Raw genomic sequence first — 21,354 nt, forward strand, 5'->3', positions numbered from 1 at the left:
GTGTCTCTTCTGGTCTGTAAACATAGAATGGGACTGAGATCCTTTTTCAAGGGAAAATATTTCAAAGGCTGATTATTACTGTTTTAGACTTTCTATCTCTTGGGTTTGCCTTGCCCTGAGTTGGCCTGTGTTTCTTCAAATCCACTCAGCAAGGTTCAACTTGGCTTGGCTGTGTCTCTGCTGGTATTACTTTCTATGGAAATTAATGCACACAGACTCTGATAATTTATACACATTCAGATGTAACCATAAGGAGAAACCAACACTTTACTATATATTTTTAAATTGCCATAAATCTGGGATCTGGAAATGAACAATTTTTCTTCTTCTGAACACATATATTTGCCAATATTGGTATTTTCTGTACCCTCAGAAACATTGACTATATCAGTATAACAATGAAAACGTGAACATTTAAGCAAAAACAATTTGGCCAATTAAACCAGATATACCAATTAATTCAATGACAAAAATAAGTCAAAGAACTCAGCTTTGGCACATGGAGGCATTCAAGACACCAGCATCTGTTTTATTTTTGACAGCAGCATCTGGTCCTTATATATTCATCTAACACTTTCAGTAGATCTTGACTTTGGTATGAAACTTGCTCACATTTTCAGATCTACAAAGGACAGATTTTAACCATTATTCTGAAAATGCTTTCCTTTCCATAAGAAAATGAAGAAAAAAGCCTGCTTTATATTAAAATGCTTATTTTAGCCGCGAAGATAAGCCCTAGCCATTCTCAGAGGCTGAAATACTTTGGTTTGGAAGATCTTTACTGCATGGTTCTTGGCCTGGAGCCTTATCACGCTAGAGAATCCAATCCACGTGAATGTTCTGTTTTTCAATCATTTGTTTGCAAAGTCTAATCTGGAAGGGGAATTAATATTATTAAGGACATTTTATGTGCAAGGGCTGTGCCAGGCATTTAACAAGTATTATCTTGTTTAACCCTCACAATGACCCAGCGGGTTGGGCATTACTACCTACATGAGAAAGCAGGCTCTGGAGCATCAGAATCAAATCAGAGCCTGGGACTCAGGGCAGCCAGCTCCAAGTTCACACAGGAATTTTTTTTTTTTTTTCTGCGTAAGAAAAATATTGGGGAAAGGAGAAGAGAATCCATTGTAAACTTAGGTAATCCAAAATTAAATTTCAGGGACCATTTATGAAACTATCTCTTTGAATCGTAATTCCAGTTACACATGAAATTTAACTGTAGGGAGACCTGAGTACAAACATTCATTGATTAGCCTTACAGTAAATTTGTGAGATCAAAACTTCCTAAATCCTATTGCAGATGGTACTAGCTACTGACTTTGACTTTCAGCTGTTAGACTGATCATTAGCAAACAACTTCTGGGCCAAGTGCCCACATCAGTTTTGAGGGAACTTTGGGATTTTTCTTTGCTCTGATTTGTAACAATCTATGTACGCCTTCTTTGGTAACCCTGATGAAAGCTCAAAGTAGGACTTTAAGCAGATATCCTAAGGCTGATATCCCAATTCTGCGTTTGTTTTTTTCCTTGAGGTTTAAACAGTATGTTGAATCAACATTCTATCAAGAGCTTTTTTAGTGCTTTTACCAAGAAGTTCTTAGTGAGAGCTGCATTCAGTTCAGCTTTCTTTCTCGGTTCCTTTCCCTACCCTGGTTTAGTGTGTTGAAAAATCCTTTTGCATCAGCATTTATGCAGCATATAATTTTTTTACTCTCATCCAACAGGCACATTTGGATTTACTATTTCACTTGAACAGTTGGTGTTTACTGGCAGCAACAAGAACAAAATTTATAGCAGCAAATGGAAGCTGAACTCGCATGCTGGCTTTGCACTGAAGAACTTTGTGTTTGCCATTTCCTAATTGTGAAAACAATACGTCCAAGATTTTGCAGTCATCAGCATTCTGATGTAATGACTTCCATCTGGTCAAAGGAAGAAATTCAGAACCTCTATCTCCTTTTGAATTCTACTTCAATGCAAAGGTAACTGGCTTAGGAGAATGTTGGAAGACAAGAAATTCAGACAATACATTCTGAAAAGCGACTATAACATCCACTTTTCCAGGGGATAATTTTCCTGAAGAGCAAACAGGGGTAGGGAGAGAATTTGTCACGATCTTCTTAATGGAAGCAGCTCTAACTGGAGCAAGATGACAGGATTACTTGGAGGTGAGAGAGGATAAAGAAAGCAGGATGATTTGTGGCACATTCCAATCAGAGGTAATAAGAAGTCAGAGATCCACAGAGACCATGCAATTGGAGAACAATACAAAGGCAATGGAGGCCAACAACGTGGTAATAAGAAGCGGTTTAACATCCCATCTCATCCCATCTGGCATTCAGAATTTGGCACTGGTTATTGAAATATGAAGCTCCTGATGGTCCTCACACTCCTACAGTGACCTTCTTCACTCATTAGCCAGGAGTTGAAGCTGAAAGAGATGTAGCATAATATCTCAAATGCTTGCTTTGCATTTTTTATATTCATTGATTCAACAAATATTTACTGAGCACTATATTGCATTTTAGGAATGGCATTAGGTACTGGAGATATGGGCTAACACACATTTCTCGGCTACCCATTATAGATAATTACATGAGAAACACAAAATATGCATAGAAGGACCCTAATTTTGAGTCAAACAACCCAGGAAGAAGACTTTTCTATAGCTATCTTTATATTAATCTTTTTCTTTGTACTTTATATTCATCTTCTTCTTCCTGAAATGAGAAGGGAAGGAAAATAGAATTCTAGAAATAACCTTACAGCTGCCCTTCACTCTATGGAAAAAGTGAGCTCTTGACAGGAAAGGGATTCTATCCATGATCTTACGATTCCTAAACAGCAACAGCATCATGGACATATTTGTTCCTAGCATCATAAGCCTGCATACAGTAGGCATTCAGTTAATAGGTACTGATTGGTCTAACAGAGGAAGCTGGGCTTGATTATGAAATAAACTAGGCTATGAAATCATGCCTCCTGAAAGCTCATTAATGGGCAGCAACACAGGATGGGGACTGTAAGGAAGTTGCCTCCTGCCTGCCTCCCTTCTCAGACACACATCATTCTGCAGATGTGAAAACGACCCAGACTCTGCCCGCATGTGGCCTCCCAGACCGGGCAGTAGGGCCTTGCCCCTACCCTCATGAAGATTGTGGGCTGTGTTACAGAACTGCTCTGTCTCTGACTCCCCTCACTCCCATGCTCTGTTGGAAACTCAAGTTGTGAAACCACAAAACACAGAAAGGAAGTGGTCAACTATTGCACATACTCAAGCTACGTAGTCTCAGTTTATTCCATTCTTGCAGGATCATTGTAGGAAGGCATAAGAGTCCTGCTTACTGCTGAGCCACTGAACACAAACTCCCTTCTCACCTCTGCCTCGGATCTCACCATGCCTGAGGTCTAGGGCTAGAAGCATTGTTTCATCCACATTAATTCCAGTCTTGGGCAACGTGGCTATTTTCTGACCTGTCTGTCTTCCCACCCTAATGGTGAATTCTCTTTCTGGGATCTCAACTCCTTCTCCTGTCACCCAGCTTTTTCCGAGCAACCCCAGTCTATCTGGCATATTATTAGAATGTTAAACCTAAAAGGGTAAGCCATTCTGTTAATACCTTTAAGTAACAGGATATTAAAATTAGACTTTTCCTGTTGTCTCAGTGCTAGCTGATGTCTTTGAGCTGAGAAAAAAAATGTTGTTAAAAATGCTTATCTATTCTCAAGAGATGTCATCTGCTAAGGAGTGACCAAAACAATGGTCCAATAACCCTGAAACCATCGCTCAAATCTTAGCTATATAAGGGGAGACTTGTAAATTAATGAGGAGGGCAAGGATTTCATCAGACAGAGCTTTCAGGCTACTAAAATGCTTCCTCCTCCCTTCTCATGTGTTTTCCCCTCATCTTATGCAAATAAGTGGGGGGCTTCAGAGAATTACTTGGAGAGCTGACCTAGGACCCCTAGGCTTTGGGGAACATGGAATGTATTAGTGTCTATTACTGCTGAGACAAATTAGCACACATTTAACAGCTTAAAAATAGCAAAATTACTACCTCACAGTTCTGTAGGTCAGAAGTCCAGTGGGCACGGCTGGTGTCTGGGCTTCAAGCCTCACAGGGCTGAAATCAAGGTGTTGGCCAGGCTGTACTCCCTCCTAGAGGCTCTAATGGAGCATCTGTTTCCAGGCTTCTGCGCCTTGTTGGCAGAATTCAGTTCAATTTGCCTGCTGGACTGAGGTCCCTGCTTCCCTGTGGGCTGTCGGCGGGGACTGCCACTGGCTCCTTGCAACCTCTCTCTGATTCTTGCACAAGGGCACCTACATCTCAGAGCCAGTGAGAGTGTGTGGAATCCTTCTCACGAGGCCTCATCTATCTGACTTTTGTCGGGAAATGTTCTCTGTTTTTAAAGGATCATGTAATTATTTTGAGCCTACCCGATAATCCAGGATAATCCCCTCATCTAAAAATCTGTTACCTTAACCACATCTGCAAAGTCCCTGTTGCCGTGTAATGTAAGCTATTCACAGGTTCTGGGGATTAGGAAAAGGACATCTTTGGTGGGGGCCTTATTCAGCCTACCACATAGAGATTAGTACCTGAAAAGCCAGCAGGTGAGAAGCTAGACAGAGCAGCTGGTGGCAGCTAAAGGAGAAAGGGGGCAAGAGCTGGAGAAGTCGCACTTCCACCAATGGCGCAGCAAAGGGGATGTTGCCCTGGAGGACTCGGGGAACGGAGCTGGGCTATCAGCCGAGAATGGGGCTCCACTCAAAAGGAGGAACCAACAGGAGACACAAGGAACCCCAGCAGGAAGAAGTCAGAGATGGAGGAGGGGAAGTCATAGCTGGAGGAGACACGTGTGTTAGGAAGCTGCAATGGCAGCTCCCTAGTGGAGGTGTTTCAGAAGAACTCTGAAGATGCCCCCTGAGAAAAGCATTGGCCTTCAGACAACGTCTATGCCAGATAATGCTACCAAATCACAACCTTGCCTTTCCTCCCTACTGCTGTTCCAATGTGGGAGGACCCAAAGGCAGCAGAAGAGCCAAAGAAGAGTAGCAGAAAGGCAAGGTTGGCTGTCATGCCCTGGCTCACCTTGCTGCTACCCTGCAGCTTCCTGCCACCTGGCCATGCACTGCTTCCCCTCTACACCCTGCTGAGGCAGGTCTGGGCTGGGGACACAGGAAGCTTTGAGTTGGGTGAGCAATTGAAGCTTTGATGTTAGACTGAACTGGACCTTCAAGATCTCAAAACACAAAGTATTTGTTAGTAACTGAAAGGTGGCATAAATGTTAGATCAACCTAGGATTTCATCACCAAGTAAGGAAACAAATTCACTGGGCAGTTCTAAGACAGAATAGAATTGCTTCCTGCTTCATCTTTTTTGGTTAATAGACCAGATTCACAAATGCCCCAACCCTTCTCTAGCAATGTATAGGTTCTGATTACCAAGGGCTATCTCAAGAGAAGGGTCAAACATCTCCATTAACAGGAACTCAAGCCCTTGTTTCATTGAAATGTTTGGTTACAGCTTAATGACCACAATTGCAAAGCCAGAATATTGAGTTTTTATATGCTATATTATTTACATGGAATAATGCCCTCTTAGTACCATATTGAACATAGTAAATTATCTGATAATTGACACTATACAGAAAGAGTACTTTGATTGATCAAGGAAGGCTAATGTTTTTTGATCTCTAATCCTTGGGATACCTTTTCCGTGATGTCACGGAAAGAGCATTAGACTAGTTATTGTTCTAGAACTGGGTCTCTCACTAACTATATACACATGGGCAGATCATTTTACGTTTTTGAGCATTGGTTTCTTCATGTGTAAGGTGGTAACAACAATGTCTCCCCTGCCTCGTTCATAGGATTGTAGGGAGAATCAAATGACATAATGGTCATGAAAATATATTTCTAAGTTGTAATCTGTATATGTAATAAGGTGTTACCCATAATTGAACATTTATATATATTCTGTAACAGGTTGTAAACTTTTAAAGAGATCTAGTACACCATGCTTAATGGACTATTTTTTGAAAGACACATCAAAAACTGTTGACAATAATTGCCTCTAGGTAGAGACATGAGAGTGATGGGAAGGAGGCAGACTTATTTTTCACTCAATTTCCTTTTGTATCTCTTGAATTAATACTATGTATACACATTATGCATTTAATTTAAACCAATACAATTCAATAACTATTTCAGAAGTTAAAGAAAAAAGATATATTTGTTCTCAATAATAAATTGAAAATAATCTAATCTTTCTGTAAAATGGCTTTTTAGGATCTTTAATACTTTAGGTTTAAGTGAGATGATTTAGTTGATGCAACCAGCGTGGAACTTGGCACATAGTGGGTATTCAAAAAGTGGTAGAGCCCTTTGCCTTGAGGCCATTATATGACTATCCACTCCCAGCGAATTTGCTATATACAAGGATATAGTTAATGGGATGCTGGATATTAGAAAGTTTATTGGATTTTACCAGGATGTTGGACACAGATGGTAAGTGGAAAATGCCAGAAAGTTGATGAATCATCTGGTAAACTAGTGGAAAAGGTAAATGGAGCCAGAAAGAGGCCAGAGAGGGCAAGGAAACAGAGCAGGTCTGGAGAAAGGCAACTACACTCATTGTATCATGTAACCCACTTTTCAGTTGCTGATGTTTCCAAAATGGTAAGTACATTTTGCAAACTGGAGTTATTCTGATCTTCGTGCTATTAAATGCTTATTAATTAACAAATAGCATGAAGTCTCATTAGCTAGGCTGTGGGGTTTTTTTTTTTCAAATTTAGGATTTCTCTTCATTTTATGGTAAGGAGCAGTGAGTCCATAAATCAGAACACTTTATGAGAAGTTCTAACACCTAGCCCTAATGCCAAGACTGAGAATCTGATAGCATAGCTATTAAAAATTAAGACCCCTGAAAGACTTCCATTTCTGCTAACAGCAATGCCCAAGGCAGCCAGACACTATGTCTCCCTTTCTGTTTTAATGTAGTTGCATCAATTCTGCTATTCTGTTATAAAGCAAGCACCTAGAATGACATTTACAAAGCAGGCAAAATGAAAATGGAACAAAAACTCGAACTATCACATGCAGAAATCACCACCAATGCTAAGACATTATAGATAATATTGACATAGCTATGGGAAAATTTAAAATCTTGCTGCTCAAAGTGGTTCTTAAACAGCCTCATCAGCATCACATGGGAGCTTGTTTCCAATGCAGAATCTCAGGCCCTCCCCCAAGACCTACAGAATCAGAATATTTTGTTTTACAAGATCCCCAAGTGATTTCTATGAATATTGAAATTTAAGAAGCACTAATTTAAATGTATCAATGTGCTCCAGGTTAAAAAAAAAATGTTGCTGATGAAAAGATAGCAATCGTTTTATCTCAGAAATGAGAAATGGTCAACTTTGGATTTTTCCTTGAGAATAAATAATTAATACATAAATTCAGCCCAAAACATAACATGGAAACATATTTCCAAAGAAAAGGCTTTGAGACAGTGGAACCATTTGGGTGCCATGTAAATTTAAAGAAGGAAATAGAAGAAAAGAAGATCAAAGATGGAGGCTCTAAGCCTTGGCGACTGATTGAACGTGAAGTCCTGTGAAGACCGAAGGCTCCCCACTCTGGTGATTAGAATGAGGGGCTATTGGCTGGAGAAGGAATCTACTAACTAGTGAGGTACCAACAGAATGGAGACCCAAACTAGGACATTTAAAACCTGGGATTTTTCTTCATGGGATTGCATGTTTTCTGAATCAGTCATTCTGTTTGACACCAAGAGAAGCTTTTATTGGTTTCCCCACCATGGGCCCTTGATTTAAAAGGCTTCATCTACCAAACACTCTCTTTTGCTAAATAAGTATATTTCCCCATTTTTATTCATTAAAGTCCTTTTGATCAGTGTCAGATAATGTGTGACCATTAAATTTGCTGTAATTCTAGATAGAAGCAAAGAAACTTGATAATTTGGTTGGTATACAGTTTTCCATATATGATTTTGGTTAGAAAATAACTCAAGGACTTTCCCTAATTGTGCACAAGAACAAGAATCCATTGCTAACCTGAGTGAAATTTCTCAGGACTAAGGTAAGAAGAAGGACTAAGGTCAACAATGGGGGTTATAAAATAGGAAGAGTTTTCCTACTGTTTCTGTAATGAGGTCTTCCCATTAACAAATTCAGTTAAACTCACTAGGAATTAACCTACACACCTGGAAATGCTCAGACCTGTCCCACTTGGAAACAAACTGGAGAAACAGTAGACATCAGCAATCAGCGGGTGACTCTTTATTTTGAATTTGGGAATAATAAAATAAAGAAAAATCATTTGTAACTGTCACTTGCAATGTGGAAGGCCCTCATCATTCTAATTGCAGGGGCTGGGTTATAATTCATTACCATGAATAATTTCTTCTAGAAAGTGCCTATATAGTAAACCAGACTATCAGGACTCTAGCCAGCTTTATGTTACGTTTTTGGTGATTTAAGGAATTCTGTTACAACAGGTGATATTTTTGAGAGTGGAAATGTACTTACATGGAACCAAAGTCTTAACTCCATGAGTAATTTTTCATTGGCAGAGGTGCAAATTCTTCTTCAGCATTTCAGCATGGAGATTTTTAGTAAGATTTTCAATTAATTAAAAAATTTAAAAACTCTTCCTCATAAAAACTCCATACCTCAAAGGTAACTTTAATAGGTACCTAAACTAGCTAAAAGATTGAGCTCTGTGTTGACATTTTTGGAGAATAATGCGGCAGCTGTTACGTTTGAATGTGTATTTGGGTCCCAGCTTGAACAGACGGGAAACAACTGTTTTAAAATCTCTTTTCTCTGTGTAGGTTTAGGTGCAGTCATCTTGGATTTGAGTCGTGCTTGTGAATTTTCATGTGTTACAACAACCAGGTGAATATGCTGCTGTGATTCAATGTCAGTAGGAATTAATACGTGGTTTAGTTAGCAAGTTAGAACTGTTTCACATTAGACATGACTTTAGACAGTTTTATAAGAAAAATGGAATGAATTCAATGTAGTCACTTGAATTAAAGTATCTTTTACAGTCTCTCTATTCCTTTGGAGCTGATGGCAAACCTAGAGAAGCATGCTAAAACAAGCTGACCCCAAAATCACATTCTTCTAGTTCTCACTTTGTGGAGTAGGCACAATTCAAATATTGTAGAAGAATATCTGTTGACTTGGGGATTTGCTAACAAAGTTGAGAAACAAGCAAATTATAAAATGGTATCATGTAATAGACAATTTTATGGCTATCTCAGTGGTTTCATTTGTTCCTCCTCCTGGGATGGCAGCTGATCCTGGGCATGCTCTCACAGTACTACAGAAACACAGGAGCCCAGGCCAACCTCTAGGCTTGGAACCAGGGCATCATCCCTTTTGCCTTCTACTTTGGGCCAAAGCACATCATGTGGCAAGCTGAGAGTCAAGGGGCATAGATACAACCTCAAATATGTTTCCGTGTGTTTTCATTTTTCCTTCCTTCTCTTCCTTCTTCATATGTCAGCCAAACTTGGTAAGATCTTTAAAAATGGGGCTCTTGCAAGCCTAATGACTAGATCAGGGCAAGATCAGGCTGAAACATCCTTTAGGTGAGCCAGATCTAGTGCTTTGCATCCCGCATTTGGGGAATGTGATGATGTATGTGAGAGCACCACTAAACTGCAACATGCAACCTGTGTGAAAGACACACAGACACCATCCCAGACTATTAGACAGTTTTGTGGTTGTTATTGTTTTATTCTCATGTTATTGTTTTATTACTTAGCAGATTAACAAATTCTCAAACTAAATTCTATCCCAATATTCCTCCTAAATTTATCCTGTAGACATGTGGGACCACTTTCTCACTTATTTCTTAACAGAGAGGAATAAGAAATGGTCACAATCCTCTTTATACTTAATTTGACATGATAAATTTTTTAAGATGAAGAAAAGTAACTCCCTAAAATTATAGAAAAGGTGAGCAAATAATTGTATAAATCAGGGCAGGAAAACCCTTTCTAAGTAACTTAATATCAAAGACAGGAGCCCTAAAGGAAAAAAAAAATGTAGATTTGGCTATATATGAATTTAGAATATTTATATATTAAAGCCCAGTGTGATGGTTAATATTGAATGTCAACTTGATTGGATTGAAGGATGCAAAGTATTGTTCCTGGGTGTGTCTAAGGGTGTTGCCAAAGGAGATTAACATTTGAGTCAGTGGACTGGGAGAGGCTGACCCAGCTGCAATGTGAGTGGGCACAATCTAATCAGCTGCCAGTGTGGCCAGACTAAAGCAGGCAGAAGAAGGTGGGAGAAGCCGACTTGCTGAGTCTTATGGCTTTCATCTTTTCTCCCCTCCTGGATGCTTCCTGCCCTCAAACATCAGACTCCAAGTTCTTCAGCTTTCGGACTCTCGAACTTAGACCAGTGGTTTGCCAGGGGCTCTCGGGCCTTCGGCCACAGACTGAAGGATACACTGTCAGCTTCCCTACTTTTGGGGTTTTGGGACTGGGACTGCTTTCCTTCCTCCTCAGCTTGCAGACAGCCTATCGTGGGATTTCACCTTGTGATCGTGTGAGTAAATTCTCCTTAATAAACTCCCCTTCACATATACATCTATCTTATTCTGTCCCTCTAGAGAACCCTGACTAATACATCTAGCATTAAAAAAAAACGCAAGTGATAAACTGGGAAATAATATTCATAATATATATGACAGATTAAATGTTTGTTATTTTTTGTTATATTATTTATGTTACTATCAAAATGGCAAAAAATGAATAAAAATAATACAAAATTATAAACAGAAGAAGAGATAATGGACAAAGGAAATCAAATTTTTGAAAGATGGAGAACAGGTAAAAAGATCAACAGAACTGAAAACTCAAGCATCAAGTACCTGTGAAGGAAATGCTAGTGAGAAGCAAGCCAACCCTTGCAAGGCAGCACTAGAAAGTCTAGGAATGGGAAGTACTAGCTAGTGTGGAAGGTAGTGTATTTCACAACAGGAACAACGTAACATCCAATAAGTATAACCAATACCTTCAATATCACTAGAAAATAAATACAAATTTTAAAGAGATTTATATCAGGCTGCAAAGGCTGAAAATATAATATTCAGCATTTTTTTTTCATTCATTCATCAAATATATGCCAGAAGCCAGACAACCCTTTTGAAGAGCTTTTCTGCAAAGGCCCATTTACATTTCCTTCACAGAGAAAGGTGATAGCAAGTAGAGAAGAGCATGGGCTTCTGTGGATTGTGAGAATGAGCCCGTTTCTTCACTCATCTATATAAATAAGCCCTTTGCCACGTAACTTTGAAGTGTCCTCCCAACATGGCTGGAGTGACCTGCCCCATCCTTGACTCTCAGCTTGCCATGTGACATGCTTTGGCATAAAGAATAAGGTGGAAGGGATGATGTCCTGGTTTTAAGCCCAGAGGTAGGCCTGGGCTCCTGTGTTTCTGTATCATTATGAGAGAATGGCTGAGCTCACCTGCTTTTCCAGAAGGAGGAACCAGTGGGAACACTAAGATAGCCATAAACATCTCTATTACACTATACCCTTTTCTAATCTCTATTTTGACTTTGTTAACAAATCCTCAAGTCAATAAATATTCTTCCATAATACATTTTTTTGGAGATTCTTGCCACTACACTTCTGGGAAATAAATGAACAAATTACATTTTCTGTGTATTATTTTTCTGCTTATTTACATTAAATTTAAAAAATTCACAAAACAAGGACTATGCTATTGCAGAGTGGGTTAGGCAGTGGAATTACTTTTCTGAAATACAATGTTATCTATTTAAAGTACACTCAGCGAAATGCTTGGCTACCTTCACAGAATTCTCTACCATAACATTAATCTATTACTTTAGAGTTTCGGAACAAGAATTCATCCTCAAGTACTATTGTCCTTCATAAACCATTCCCACAATTTTTTTTCATTATTTAAAAAATTAAACTTATTTTGAGATGATTATAGATTTGCATGTAGTTGTAGGAAATACTACAGAGATTCTGTGTACCCTTTATCTAATTTCTCCCAATAGTAGCAGTTTGCTACTATAATACAACCTGGCAACCAGGATATTGACATCATAGCATTCCATTGATCTTATTCAGATCTCTCCAGTTTTACTTGTACTCATTTGCAAAACAACTTTAGAGGCTATGGAATATTCTATTGTATTGATAAATGTATCAGATTTTCTTAAGCAATCCCTTAATGTTGAACATTAGTATGTTTCTAATTTTCAGTGCAATAAAGGTTTCATAAACATTTTAATATAAATTTTATTGCATATATCTGTTTTACACATTAAATTTCTTCAAGTGGAAATATTAAGTCAAAGAAATTACCTATTTCTAATAATTCTTATTGAAGAAGTGAAACCTAGCAGGAAGAATTGTATTTGGTAACTAGACTTTCAATTGTATTTTATAATTAGCCTATCAATTTTATTTGATAATTAATGTATATTCTTCCCAATATACAATAACATCCCCTAGTTTAAAAAAACAACAAACATTATGGACCTCTATATCTATTAGCTACCATTGCATAATATTCTTCGGTAGTTTTAAACAATGATTGTACACACACACACACACACACACACACACACACACACATACATATTGGTCATCTCAGGCTTCCATAACTAAATACCATAGACGGGGTGGCTTAAACAACAGAAATTTGTTTTTCAGGTTTCTGGAGGTTAGAAGTCTGAGACCAGGGTGTGACTGTGGTTGGTTCTGGTGAGAGCCTCTTTGGTTTGTTGACAGTCACCTTCTTGCTGTGTCCTCACGTGAGGGGAAGTAGAGGGAGAAAAAGCTCTCTGGTGTCTTTTTTTATAAGGGCACTAATCACATCATGAAAGCCCCACCCTCAAAACCTCATCTAAGCCTATTTATCTCCCAAAGGCCCCCTCTCCAAATTCCATCACATTGGAGCTTAGGGCTTCCACCTATGAATCTTCCTGGAGTGCAGTATGGTTCAGTCTATAGCAGAAAAAGATAATTTAAAAAATACATATATATATATGTACACACACACACACATATATATATATATAATTTATATTCGTGTATACTTGTATAGTTGAAAGTCTCCAAGATCATGAACAAAATGCTGAATGGTTATTTCTGGGTCATAGAAGGAGAGCAAATTCTAGAACTTTTTTCTTTTTGTTTCTCTGCGTTTTCCAAGTTTTATTCACTGAGCATGTACTACCCTTGTGTTTATAAAATACTAAATTTTTAAAAGAAAAAGATGTTTTAAATTATGAGGTACAGATGGTCAATACATTTAATAATAAAAGTTGGAATGGCCCATAGCCCATCACTAATTGAAGAAAAAGCTTTAGAATATGCAGTCCTTTAAGCAAACTAACCTAAAACTAATGAAATCCCCTCGTTCGTGATGATAGTTGCTATCACTCTCCTCTTAACTGTCTTTCAAAATAATGATCACAGGCTGAATCTCTTTTCTACCAGTATTCTATTTATTAACTTATATTGTAAAATTACTTTTTTCTTTTGTGAATGCACACCATACTTCTTCATCTTTTATCCCTGGGGCTCCCAGGCAACATCAGAGTGAGATATTTTTGTTAGTCTCAGATATTATTAAAAAGATGCTGTGGGAGGGTTGATGGAAGCACACAATATCACAGCTCCCCTTCCTCTTTTCCTACGGATGAAATCTGGCAGGCAAAAAAAAGCAACAAAAACAAAAATTAAAGGACTCCCCAAACAAGGTGAAAGTGAATTAGAGGGAAAGTTAGGATAGTGAAAGGGAAGAGAGGCACAGAGAAAGAGTCAATTGCCTTGGAAATGATAGAGGAGATCCTGTCAACCAGGATATGTTGGGTGTTGCTGCAGTAACAAATGCCCTCCAAATCCTATAGCACATGCCTCACTCACTCAGGCTATCGGCCCATCGCATCAGGGTGAGCTCTGCTCATCAGCATCACTCAGGAGCCCAAACTGCAGGAGCAGCTACCATTTCAAATGTCACTGGTTGCCACACTAAAAGGAAAATAGAGTGACTCTGAGGGTTCCATGCCAGCAATTAAATGTTTCGGTCTAAAAGTGACAGACATCATTTCTGCTTGTAACCTACATTGCCTCAAACTATTTATATGATCCCACAACAAAGGGCAGAAGACCTTCCTACCACAGGTCTTCCAGAAGACCTGGAAATACTTTCCAAACAACACTAATATCAATAGCCCATGGTCTGGGCTGACTGTATGTATGTAAACCAAAGTTAGTTGACCACAATGCCCAGCTCCCCCGTTCGCAATGTCCTTGAGTCTCTGCCTGGAGCCAGCAGTGACCTGCCTTGCCTCCGCTGGCCACAAGTATGAAGTGTCTGCAAAACAAAGCCCACTGACCCAAAGAGAAGGGAATCCAGGTCCCAATCTTCACCAGCCAGCCACGTGGTCATGGGTTGTGATTTCCTCATTGACAAAATTAGGAAATCCCTGAAATCTCTGCTCTAACCTGCTTTGATCCTTAGTGATGTGCACTTGTGCACCGCTTTGCCAGATTGTAGGAGGATGAGAGGCTGTGCACTACTTAAGATCTGAGGTTTAGTTTTTCCCTCCTTTCGTCAAGACAGGCTCTGCGTGCATGGAGCTCCTGCCCAGCTCTGCCTCAGGTCAGGTATGAGCCCAGACAGCAGCTGCTCCACCCCTAAGGCTTGTGGAATTAGCTAGCTATGAGATTACAAAGGAATTAGCTATCTATGAGATTCAGAATGAAAAGTGAGCCCATGTAGCATAATTTCATGTTTTCATCAAGAGCTAGTAGATTTTAAAAATCAACAAAGAGAAGGCAGGAAAATCAAGTAGTGGTCAGGAGCAGGGGCATGGGAGGGGAAGGAGACACTGTGTGCACCTAGAGCCATGGTTCAGCTGCTGGGTTAATCTGACTGTTAAACTGAACAGAGTTTGATGAAGTTTTTCTATTTTATTTTATTTTTCTGTACTACATCAACCAGTGGATTTTTTTTTATTTCACTAAGTCAAACAATTATTTTACCAGTTTGAGAGGTATTCTATGACTATTAACAAATAACCCTAATCATGAAGGTCTTGGTCTAGACTTAATTAGCTTTTGGTGGTTTGGATTGGAAATACCTTATTTTTATCATTTACTTATCATCTATTTTTGCAGCATCATTTGTATGCAGCTAAGCATTATGTCAGGCCTCAAGAATACAAAGATCAATGCAGTGTGATTCCTGCCTTCAAGGGACCTATCACTGTCTTGGAGAAGTAACGGTGAAAATTATAGTCAACAAACTACATGACTGCTTTCCCTACTCCTGCCCTGTGGCCTTAGGACACTTAGGTAACATGGCCTTGCCAACCTCTGGGTGCTATTAGACTCATGAGATCCCCAGCCAGCCCTCTCCTCCTCAGTACTTTGTTGATTTGCCTCCTTTGACCATCCCCCAGGGCAACATGCCCATTCCTTTTTCTGTTTTTCTAGCTCCCCCACCCACCGCTCCTCAGCTGACAGTTTACTTCTCCAACTTCAACAGCTTCTACCCAAATCCCCCTGGGAACCAGCCTGCAACAGCCCTGACTTTCCTGCCTTCTCCTTTCACGGAGCACAGGCTTCCATTTAACCAGAAAGACATGTTTTTTAACTTAAATTTCCCTTGAAAATACACAAGGGTTTAAATTAAGGGTAAATGTTGCATTTTTCAAATCACAAAAGTTTTTGCCAAAATTCACAATGTTTGAAAAAAATAGGTTGAGACACTTTCTGAAAAGTTTTCCCATCTGCAGTGAAATTTGTGGATCGCATGGGAAGTCTTTTCATGTGTGAGTGTCATCGTTCTGAGAGCCCACTGGCTATGCCTTTTATTTCTCCAGGCATGGGTGCACCTCGGGGGTGGGCTGAGTACCTATGAATCTAGGTGGCAGCTTCTAATTAGGGCTGTGACCTTGACCATGCCCCCTACCTTCCTGGGCCTCAGGAAATGAAGATGGAACCAACTTCACTCATAACTGAGCCTGGAGACTTCATGTTTCTAGACTTATGGAGATTCTTGGATGACACATGCCAATTAATCCAGTTAATCTTTTTCTTATCAGCAAGAGGCAAGAGGAAAGTGGGGGCACAGGGAAGGTGAAATTATTTATATCCTCAATTTTATATGTTTTTCTGGGCAATGTTTTGAGCACTGCACATACCGTACATCTGCTAGAGGTGCCCAGCAATGTGAGACAAAACTCATAGCAGGCAATGGAATGAAGAGCCACCTCCTCTGAGCTACAAAATCATTGCTATGCTAAAGACTATAATCCTATGAGGTCTATGACATTTTTGTCCTTAATATGTGCTAAATGTTACCAAAAAAAGAATAAGAAGTTCTGTACACTCTTGCATACGTGTGTGTGCGAGTGTGTGTGTGAGCAAGGAGGTTTCCAAATGTATGAAGAAGCAGAGATTGAAAAATCATCTTGTGATATTCACAAGTATGAGGTCTAGGTATTTTTTTTTTTTCCTGTTTTTAGTAAGCATGTGTGCATGCATATGTGGGTGAGGACTGAAGAATTAACAAAAGCTCCAACCAAATACTAATTTGTTCAGTGAATGTGAAGGTAATCCAGGATGAGGCCTGATTTCATATTTGCATGCAATCACAGTATTTTCTTTGCCACCGAGTTGTTCATCTGGGAGGTGGGGGTCATTGAAACCGCTGGTTTGAGGTGCCACACCTGTGAAGGGCTGCTCCCATCATTTTCACCTGACTCTTATGAGAAGCTACATCCCCCAAGGCCTGGGCTCCCTGTGATTCCCAAGGAATCACGTTGGGAATACCTCCAGGGTTGCTGTGTCTGTTGGTCTCAGTTCCCTGGGCCAGTCCTCTTCCACTTCCCTGAAGAGATTCCAAGTTATCCTCCTGGCTTTTCTCAGACCCTAAACTGATTCCCATTACACCCTCAAGATGTGCAGAGCCACACACTGCTGTGACTTTGGATTATTCTGCATGAACCCTCAGTGTCAGCGCCAGGCAAGCTGGCTCCCCAGCCTCTTCCAGAATGACACATCTTCTCTCTGCTTCTCCCCTGTGGGCGCTGGATCACTGCATGTAAGTACCTCGGGAATCTGGTGAAAATAAAGTTTCTTTATTAGTAGATCTGGGGTGGTGCCTGAGAGTTTGCATTTCTAACAGCTCGCAGGTGAGAAAGGTGCAGTCCTGACTTTTTGAGAGCAAGACTTCGAAGTGCACCTCAGGCTGCAGATGTTCATACCTGGCAGGGTCACCTTCTTGGCCTCTGGGTCCAGCCCTGGCCATAGGAACACCTCTCAGGAGATAGGAAGAAGCTAGTCCTTAGGTTGTAAAGTGATCACATGAGGTTGGGCTTTGGTGGGGGTGGGAATGGGTGTCTGCAGCTTTTTCCAATTACAAATAAGAAACTAGTTGTTTTAAAGACAAATAAGAAATATAATAGACTAACATTGCAGTTCCCTAGATATATATAGTCTAAGAAATAGTGGTCCTATGTGATGTTAATAGGAGTTATGTGCAAAAGGAATCTCTATGCTCAAATGAGTTCTAGAATTTAAAATCTAAACACAAGGTTAAACAAAGTTTAATAGGTTTTTATTGCAGAACTTTTCAAAAGCTTTAATAAGTGAACGTACATTATAGATCTCCAAGAAGGACATAAAGTATGCTACACGCCCCAAAAGTGTTTTCCCAGGAAAGCCCTACTTTTTTTTCAGCGAGGTTAATAGGACTAAATCTCCATGGGGAAGGGTCAAGCTCTTTGGGAAAGTGTATCATAGGAACCCACCAAGAGTTGACTTCATCAGCCTTTCTCAGCTCTTCTTTTGCCTGCCCCAAAGATTACAGAACAGAAATGTTTGTTTTCTCAGATTCATTTGTGATAACTTAGTCATTTTAAGGATGTTCATGTGTCCGTTGACTTTTTTTGTTTCCTTTACAAATAGCACACATTTCTCTCAAATGCTAAGGCTGGAATATAAAAATTATGTCATCATGTCACCTGTTCATATGCACATCATACTCACTACTGAAGGGTATTCCTTTACCACTGTCTCCCCTCCTTAATATACAGTTGACCGTTTACAGGCGTGAGGTTTGGGGCAATGACACCCACACCTGCACAGTTGAAAATCTTTGTATAACTTTTTTTTTCAGAATCTTATGAGATATATTTATTTATTTATTTGTCTGTTATTTTTGTTTCAGAGAGACATGTGCAGGTTTGTCACATAGGTACATTGGTTTCACGGGTTTGGTGTACAAATTATTTAATCACCCACGTATTAAAATAAGCACAGTACTCCATAGGTAGTTTTCAGATCCTCACCCTCCTCCCACCCTCCACCCTCAATTAGGCTAAAGTGTTTGTTATTCCCTTCTTTATGTCTATGTGTACTCAAGTGCTTAGCTCCCACTTATAAGAAAGAACATGCAGTTTTTGGTTTTCTGTTCCTTTGTTAGTTCACTTAGGATAGTGACCTCCAGCTCCATGCATGTTGCTGCAAATGACAATATCTTATTCTTTTTCATGGCTGCATAGTATTCCATTACCACATTTTTTTATTCAGTCTACTATTGATGGGCACCTAGGTTGACCCCATGTCTTTGCTATTGTGAACAGTGCCACAATGATCATTTATGTGCATGTGTCTTTATGGTAGAAATATTTCTATTCCTTTGGGTATTTACCTAATAACGGGATTACTGGATCAAATGGTACTTCTGTTTTAAGTTTTTTGAGGAATTACCAAACTGCTTTCCACAGTGGCTGAACTAATTTATAATACAGTATGTAAGCAGAGTATAAGTGTTCTCTTTTCTCTGCAGCCTTGCCAGCATCTATTATTTTTTGACTTTTTAATAATAACCATTCTGACTGTTACGAGGTGGTATCTCATTGTGGTTTTGATTTGCATTTCTTTAATGATTAGTGATGTTGAGCATTTTTTCATATGCTTGTTGGCCGCGCGTACATCTTCTTTTGAAAAGTGTCTCTTCATGTCCTGTGCCCACTTTTTAATGGGGTTATGTGTGTTCTATAACTTTGGACTCCCTGAAACTTAACTTATAGTCTATTTTTGAGCAGAAGGCTTCCAGATAACATAAACAGTTCAGTTAACACATATTTAGTATGTTATATGTGTTATATACCATATTCTTACAATAGAGTAAGCTAGAAAGAAAAGAATGTTATTAAGAAAATCATAAGAGAAAATGTATTTACTATTCATTAAGTGGAAGTGGATCATCATAAAGGTCTTTATGCTTGTTGTCTTCATGTTGAATAGGCTGCAGAGGAGGAGGCAGAGGAGGGGTTGGTCTTGCTGTCTCAGGGGTGGCAGAGCTGGAAGAGGTGGAAGGGGAGGCAGCACACTCAGTGTAACTTTTACTGAAAAAAAAATCTGCAAGTAAGCAGATCTGAGCAACTCAAACCCATGTTGTTCAAGGGTCAACCGTGTAAGTAGAATGGTTGTGGTAGAGCAGAGGAAAGGTAAGAGAAAGAGTATTTAAAACAATGAGAGCAATATATTTCCCTCATTGCTTATCACTTCCAATTAGAAAAGCCCAGCAGATTGATTTGGTTAAACATTTTGAGTAAGTTTAAGAATTTTTCTTTCAAATTCAAGAGTTTGTCTGGACAGATAGTAGAAAAAATATAAGATAAGTGAACTCGGAGAGCAATGCTTCCTCTAGATTCTGCTGAGGGGTCTCCATCCTGGTGAATATTTCCTTGAACATAAAAGTAAAAATACTTTCCAGGGAATCTCCTATTTTTTAAATCAGAGTGTGGCATGCAACTGGAATTTCTGTGGTTGTGTTTCAGGCAGGCAGAAAAGGCATTTTACAACTTCAGATCTGTGGGCAGTTCACTCAATGGCTGCATCCCAAGATTACCAAAATTCTGTTGGTAATCTTTGAGGGAATTAGATAAAAAAGATGGAGCAAATGAAGGTGTGTGTGTTTGTGTGTGGGTGTGAGGTAGGAGAATAAATGGAGTCTGGAGACAGGGAATCCATGGCTGATTCACTGACTTCCTAGAACTTAATCAAAAGGAAAACCCCACCTCTCCACACCCACATAACAAAAGGATCAGAGGCTACTCCTTTTGCACTGCATAGCCGATGAAAAATGGAAAGTACCCCTGACTGGTCCCCTCCTGCAACCAATCAGACGGGTCGTGGCCCAAGTCTTCGTGTCTAACTTTGTAACTTCACTTCAGCCTCTGATTGGTCATCTCCTGTGACCAGACTGGTCGTCGGCCAAGTCTTCATTTACGGAGAGTGTAACTGAGTAACCAATGGGAAACCTGTAGTGGGTATTTAAACCCCAGAAAATTCCGTAACCAGTGCTCTTGAGTGGAGTGTACTTTCATTTCAATAAATCTGTGCTTTCATTGCTTCATTCTTTCATTGCTTTGCTTGTGCGTTTTGTCCAATTCTTGGTTGAAAATGCCAAGAACCTGGACAACTTGTAGTCAGGGCCCTCCACTGGCAACATGTATATGTGTTTTTGAGGTGGTAGGTAGCTGAGATTGAAGATGAGTGGATTTATGAATTGAATAACAATAAATATCCTACTTAAAAAGTTGGAAATCATCTCTTATTGTGATAACATATTTCTCCTCCCTGGGAATCTGTTGGACAGATTGGAGTTGGCAGGGAAGGGCCTGTATTGTTGAAGTTGCCATGGCTACTGCAGGAAGTGAGCTTTCTTCTAAAAACCTCACTGGCCCAAGAACAAGCCCAGGCAAGTCTACAATTCAATGACTTAGAAGTATTTTCTTATTCTAAAATGTTGCAGTGATAATTGCTAAGAAGTATAAATAAAGGAAAGGGAGGCTGTTTGTGTTTGTCTTTCTTCCTAATTAGTCCCTTTCCTTACATTTTCCTTAATTATCTACACACCTGAATACAAGTCCCTCCCAATTACAAAGCCAATGCCTATTTTTTGAAATAGAAAATTTTAAAAACATTTTTTGCCAATTTGAACAAATAAATATTTAAGCCTCTAAGTGAAATCGTTAAAAATCTACTTATAATATTCCATTTATTAATCTACACATATGTATATTAATTGCATAAAACTGAAAAGAAAATTATATACACTCATACTTTGCAATATTGCTTTATTCTACTCTGATATTTCATGAAACAATCTGTTCACATGTGTCATGTGTGTCTTGGCTGTCAGCAACTTTGCCATCACTGGAAACCCTTTCTGATTTTTTAAAACAGTTTTCCAAAACTATCTTCTCTGCCACCCACGTTTCTATAACACAG

General features: G+C 39.3%; 1 protein-coding gene across 1 annotated transcript in view; it reads right to left on the reverse strand.

Annotated features, from left to right (window-relative positions):
* Positions 1 to 243: 243 nt before the first annotated feature.
* Positions 244 to 21,354, reverse strand: part of DLEU7 (deleted in lymphocytic leukemia 7) — a 138,149-nt gene continuing 117,038 nt past the window's right edge. Inside the window, exon 2 of the mRNA XM_054446743.2 lies at positions 244 to 2,433. Coding sequence (XP_054302718.2) covers positions 2,410 to 2,433 — 24 coding nt within the window. The 3' untranslated portion in view covers positions 244 to 2,409. The remainder of the gene's footprint in view (positions 2,434 to 21,354) is intronic.

This window comes from Pongo pygmaeus, chromosome 14, assembly GCF_028885625.2.
Source record: "Pongo pygmaeus isolate AG05252 chromosome 14, NHGRI_mPonPyg2-v2.0_pri, whole genome shotgun sequence".
In the NCBI taxonomy this organism is placed as follows: Eukaryota; Metazoa; Chordata; class Mammalia; order Primates; family Hominidae; genus Pongo; species Pongo pygmaeus.